The 6,054-nt window shown below is 36.2% G+C and overlaps 1 protein-coding gene across 1 annotated transcript; it reads right to left on the bottom strand.

Annotated features, from left to right (window-relative positions):
* Positions 1-1,141: 1,141 nt before the first annotated feature.
* Positions 1,142-5,137, bottom strand: LOC122065341 (probable LRR receptor-like serine/threonine-protein kinase At3g47570). The gene is made up of 3 exons (XM_042629142.1): positions 2,205-5,137; positions 1,640-2,078; positions 1,142-1,534 (listed from the first exon to the last, which is right to left on the bottom strand). The coding sequence occupies exons 1-3, from the start codon at positions 4,876-4,878 to the stop codon at positions 1,495-1,497; spliced, it is 3,153 nt and encodes a 1,050-aa protein (XP_042485076.1). The 5' UTR covers positions 4,879-5,137; the 3' UTR covers positions 1,142-1,494.
* Positions 5,138-6,054: the final 917 nt, after the last annotated feature.

Raw genomic sequence — 6,054 nt, 5'->3', positions numbered from 1 at the left:
TGCTTCAGAATATATGCGACTCCTTCTTTCAATGTAGCTTTCCTTGCTTCTTTGTAGTTCCATATTTCAGATTTTATGTACCGACCGCTTGGATTGTAATCATTTATCTCCTTTAGGGCTGTAGTAACTGCCCTGTATACTTCTTCACCCAAATCACTCTTCAGGATTTTCAGCTTTTCATCCTCTTCATCTATTATTTCCTGCACCGCATTTTTTATGGTATATGAAAAGAAAATTAATGTAAGAAACTGTTACAGCTTGGTTTGGTTGTAAGGGGAGTGGGGAAAGGGAACTAGGGAAGTGAAAAGAAATATTTGTCTTTCCTGTAAAATATGTTTTACTTTCTAAAAATATTTGCATTTCCCTTGCAACTAAACGCCAAAATGATTTTTCCTTAAAAATATAACAGTCAAAAGTAGGCCTTCCTAGTAATTGTACTCAACTATTGGGCCACATTGAGATACAAAGAGATAGACGATGAACGTGTCACTACTTGTGAAACTCCTTGGAAGACAGTCTTATCCAGACAAGTTTATAAAATGTCAATTGTTGAGACACAAAATTATTAAATCTACAAATATTGTTGACAAAATTAAAGATATATATATATATATATATATAATTTTTTTTTTCTGATCCCAATGGTGTATTTTTTTTCTTTTTTTGGAATGGTGATCTAAGGAATGGTGGTAAAAGAATATGGTCTTTTACTAGGAATGGAAATGTCAATTTGAAATCTGCTTACAAGGTGAAATATGGTTGTAGAAATCAAAGAATAGTGAGACCCTTTTGGTTAACTAAGCTGTGGAAGGTTAGATCTATTCATATTTCTTTATTTGAATTGAAATTATATGATTAGGGAGCCCTTCCAATAAACCCTACTACTGCAACAACTGTCTAGAGGAGTTGGTGAATTGTAGTGAGAGAAAAGTCCACTCTCACTAAGAGGTCTTGAGTTCGAGCCTCTTGGCTGTTATCTACTTCCCTTCCCTACCTAACCAAAAAAAAAAAAAAAAAAAAAAAAAAAAAAAAAAAAACCTCTACTATTGCTAATTTTATTGAAGGTATGAGTAAATCTGGTGCCATTTGTGATCCATCTCTGATTTTCTGGAATCCATTGAACTCATCTTATTCCCTTCTCTTTTGCTAAATTGACTTCTCCAAAGGATTTGCTGTCTGTTTTGAAGAAGAAAGAAAGAAAGAAGAAGAATCAACTTCTCCACTTAGACTATAAATTGATGAAACATGTATCTTTATGTTGATAACAATTTGAAACTCTATAGATTTCTGACCTATGTCTTGCTCAGAAGCCATGCAGGGAATGTATTACGAACAAAATAAAAACTAACAAGGACTACCCCATCCCATCAAAATGTAGTTCTCCCTGAATCCTGCTTTGCTGTTCACCATTGTTGAAGCCCAGTGAGGATATTTAGTGAAAAATAACTTTAGGCTAGCAGAGTTACAAAAGCCTCATCAGGAAAAAGCATTGAACTATAAAGGCAATATGGCCTGCTCCTCACTTCCACAACCCCTGAAAAAAAAAAAAAGAAGCGTACTTAGCTCATACACAAGCAAAAAGTGTCATCATCATTGACAAGTACAACAAACTTGATTTTTAAAGGAAATTATGACTTACCCAGTTTCATAGCCATTACCATGGTTCTCAGTTCTCATTTGAGTGCCAGCTCCAAAATAAATTTCCCTAATGAAATGTAGCTCTTTGACCACATCATTTATGTTCATTCGATCCCATGGTGATTCGGCTGAGCAAGTAACTCCAATTCTAATAATTAAATTAAAGCATTCTCGCACGCTATCATTCATGCATCTTTGACTTCCTTTGATGTTGGCTATAGTTGTTTTTGATTCTTTTTCATCTTCTTCCATGGGGAGAAGGGATGGGTCAACAACAGCCATCACTCCATCTTGCAAAGCCATCTCAGCCCAACTGTGAAGATATAAGTTATCCTTAAACATTTCATCAGTAGGTCGCTTCCTTGTGAACATCTCTAACAAGAGAATTCCATAACTGTATATATCACCATGCGGTGAAACATCAGCGCCTGCACCATACTCTGTAATTTATGCATCATAGGTTAGTTATTTTTTAATTAGGTTTATCGTACTAAGGTTAGCTCAATCACAATTTTCAAAAGAAGAGAAAAAAGAATCATGCTAGATTAATAAAAGAGGTACATTACCTGGTGGAATGTATCCAATAGAACCCTTTAATCTGATTGTGCTAGTTTGATTTTGAGATCGGCCTGTTGCTTTTGAAAGAATCCTTGATATTCCGAAGTCACTCAAATGTGCAGTCAAATCATCATCAAGAAGAATATTGCTTGGCTTTAGATCACAATGGATAATTTGCATATGACAATGATTGTGAAGATAATCCAATGTTGTTGCAATATCAATGGCGATATTCAATCTTTGAACAAGGTCTAAATGCTTTTGTTCCTCTTGTACACCATTTGTATGTGAATGTAACCACATGTCCAAATTGCCACCAGGCATGAACTCATATACTAATGCCATAAAATCATTTCCTTTAAAATCTAAGCCCGAGCAAGATGTTAAGATTTTGACAAGATTACGATGCCTAATTTTGCCAAGTGCTTCACATTCAGCCATGAAACTCTTGGAAGCACCTCTTTGTTCAATGTTGAGGACCTTTACTGCAACAATTGTTTTCCCTTGATTGAGAACACCTTTGTACACAGAACCAAAACTTCCCACTCCAATCAAATTTGTTGAGGAAAATCCATCAGTAGCTTGAAGGAGTTCGGCATATGAAATCATGAAATGATTATCTTCCATCCAAAAAGTTGTGGATTCTTTCATTTTTTTCGTTCTTCGGCAGATAAAGAAAAAAAATATCATAAAAATCAAACACAGAGAGGCCACACAACCACATATGGTGACTATCAGCTTGTAATCTTTTGACTTTTTGATCTGATCACAAGCTAGCAAATGAAGTTCTGGTATACCTCCACAAAGCTTATTGTTTCCAATAACTGAAATTGCACTCAAATTTCTAAAGACTCCATCTGTTGGTACCTCACCCTCCAAATTATTAAATGATAAATTTAAATTTTGTAAAAACATAAATGTTCCCAAATATTTTGGGACAAAACCAGAAAAGTTATTGTGTGAAAGATCTAAATCTTCAAGACCTCTTAAAGAACTCAGAGATGATGGTATAGATCCTTGAAATAAGTTATCCTCCAAAAAAAGGTGCTCTAGGCTTGTACAAGCACCAAGGGTGTGAGGGATTTCACCAGACAACATGTTCTCAGAAACTGCAAAGATTCCAAGATTGATCAGTTGACCAACTTCCGAAGGTAGAAACCCAGAGAAATAATTTCTACTCAAGTTTAGCTCTATTAACATGGAAATATCAAATATTTCTTTGGGGATGATACCATTGAAACTATTTCCAGAAAGTCCCAAGCGTAACAAATTTTTGCATCCTCCAAGACTGGAAGGTATTTTTCCATGCAAGCGATTATCATCTAGATAGAGATCAATCAATACTGTCAAATTTCCAAAAGAAGAAGGGATTGACCCTGTAAATTGATTCCCAGAAAAATAAAGCCGACGAAGCATTTGAAGTCTCCCAATTAATGAAGGAATACTTCCTTCTAGTAAGTTACCCTGGAGGCTGAAATGCTGTAAACTTATGAGGTTCTCCATCCCTGCAGGGATGCTTCCATATATTTGATTTTTTGACAGTTGAAGCTTTTTGAGTTGGGTAGACAAGTTTGCTATTGAGTTGGGAAGAACACCACCAAACCTATTATAACCAAGCCACAACTCTTTTAAACTACTACAATTGGTCAATGTGTTGACAAAATTCAAGTCACCAGCCTCTCCACTTCCTAAATGATTGTCATTCAATGAGAGTATTGTGAGATTTGATAGGCCTCCAAAATCAATATCAACTTTCCCACTTAGATTGTTTATTCCAGTCCAAAACAGTCCTAGTTTTGACATATTAGATACTGAAACTGGAATTGATCCATGAAATTGGTTTCCTCCAATTGAAAACCACCTTAGATTGGGAAGACTGAAGCCTAAATGTGGTGGAAGACTACCTTGAAATTGGTTTCCTTGGACATGAAAAAGACTGAGTGAGGAAATATTATATATAGCTGGAGGGATAGTACCAAACAACTTATTTTCACCAAGAGAGAAAAAAGATAATCTTTTCATTTGGCCTAGGGAATCTGGAATAGTTCCACTAAAACCATTAGATTCGCCCGAAATGGTTTCAAGGGATGAAAGGTTACCAATAGAAGGTGGAATCTGTCCCGTCAAATTGTTTGAATGGAATGAAATGAATCGAAGCTTTGATAGAGAGCCAAGCTCTACTAGAATTTCCCCCACAAGATTGTTGCTACCTAAAGAAATTTCTAAAAGGTTGGAACAATGAGATATGTTGGGTGGGATTTCCCCTTCAAAGAAATTAGTGAATAGAAATAAATAACGAAGCCTGGATAGAAAGCTTACTTCATGAGGGATTACACCATGGAAGCTATTGTTTTGGAGTGAAATCTGTCGAAGGAAACTGAGGTTTCCTATTTCTGGTGGCAAGGAACCCACCAACCTATTGGATGGTAAAACCAACCCTCTGACCCTACCTGGATGCCGGCGACTGCTACATATGATGCCTTGCCACTCGCAATAGGGGATGGAGTCATTCCAGGAGCCCAGAACTTGAGAGGGATCATAGGTTATGCGAGCCTTGAAGGCCAACAAGGCTAGACGATCAGTTTCATTTGAATATTGAGCCAATGAGCTCATGCAGTTGCACCATGGAAGAAGAATGGCATTCGTGAAAACGAACAAAAGCAGCAATAACACACAACCCATTAATCAAAATGGTTAATTACAGCTGCAGCCAAATGAATGGAACTGGATTTCAAGGATAAGGAGGAGGAGGAGTTGGGTTTATGAACTGGGGATTATTATCTCATCAATAGAAATTTAAGGATGAAATAATGGATGAAACAGAAAGAGATAGAGTATACGAGAATCGGATCCACACTCATAAAGAGACGAGAGTGGATCAAATTTTCATACGAGAACCATTCTCGTATAGTTTGATCCACACATATAGAATCTACCACAAGATTCTTCTTCTATCTACCATTTTATTGAGTCGGGCAGGTATAAAATGACTGAAGCTAACCGACGGTCAGTTCCCAACATTTCAATTTTATATTTAAAGCATTCCCATTATATTCACACTGTGAAGCCTGAAGACTGAAGACAACTCTACTCTTCATTGTGACTATTGATGGTTGCTGCACATATGGTTTTGTCTCTTTCATGCCAACTTACACGATTGAAGTCTAAGACGGGGCAATGATAACCAATTACATACAAGTCTATCTATCTACGCATTTTCCATTTGCTTTAATTCTCTTTCTGCAGCTCATCCATATACATTAATTCTCTTCATAGATCCAAAATAGTGGGTAAAATGATGGCCCGCTCCCTATGTAATACGAGAATCCCACCCCCTATTGAATCTTTTTCCTTAGTTTTATATAGTTGTTAAAACAATATTATTGTTATAACCCAAGGGGATAGCGTAGTTGATGAGCAACGAACTTGGTACAAGCCGTAAACTCGAACGTACTGAGTTTGACTAACACTAGGCACACCTTTGGCCGCTCACACAGGATGTTTAGTGTTCTTTACAACTTTCAGTGAAAGTTGACTGCTTTTCATTGAGAAGGATTGGTTTTTTTTTTTTTTTTAATTAGATTATTGCAGATAGACAAAAGCATCAACGTTAAACCCATCAATCAAATGTTAATTAGCAGTTGCAGCCCAAATATTGAAAGTAAATAATATGGGCATGAAACGTCTATGGATTGCTTTTATAATGTCTATCGGTTATTCAAAGCCTTTGAATTAATGAATAATAAGAGAAGTAATAATATTGGGTATCGACCAATATTAGATTTCCTTTAATGATCAATGTTGAGTTACTTTGCATATTTATTGGTATCGGCATTGGTATAGATTTGGATTGATGCA

Source organism: Macadamia integrifolia, unplaced genomic scaffold, assembly GCF_013358625.1.
Source record: "Macadamia integrifolia cultivar HAES 741 unplaced genomic scaffold, SCU_Mint_v3 scaffold1980, whole genome shotgun sequence".
NCBI lineage: Eukaryota > Viridiplantae > Streptophyta > Magnoliopsida > Proteales > Proteaceae > Macadamia > Macadamia integrifolia.
This window is presented reverse-complemented; position numbering and strand designations above follow the sequence as displayed.

Excerpts from the sequence above, each read along its gene's own strand:
- LOC122065341 (XM_042629142.1), bottom strand. The coding sequence starts at position 4,878 with ATGGGTTGTGTGTTATTGCTGCTTTTGTTCGTTTTCACGAATGCCATT. Across the intron at positions 2,079-2,204 it reads TATTGGATACATTCCACCAG|AGTATGGTGCAGGCGCTGAT; the intron begins GTAATGTACCTC and ends CATAAATTACAG. Across the intron at positions 1,535-1,639 it reads GGTAATGGCTATGAAACTGG|GGGTTGTGGAAGTGAGGAGC; the intron begins GTAAGTCATAAT and ends TTTTTTTTTCAG.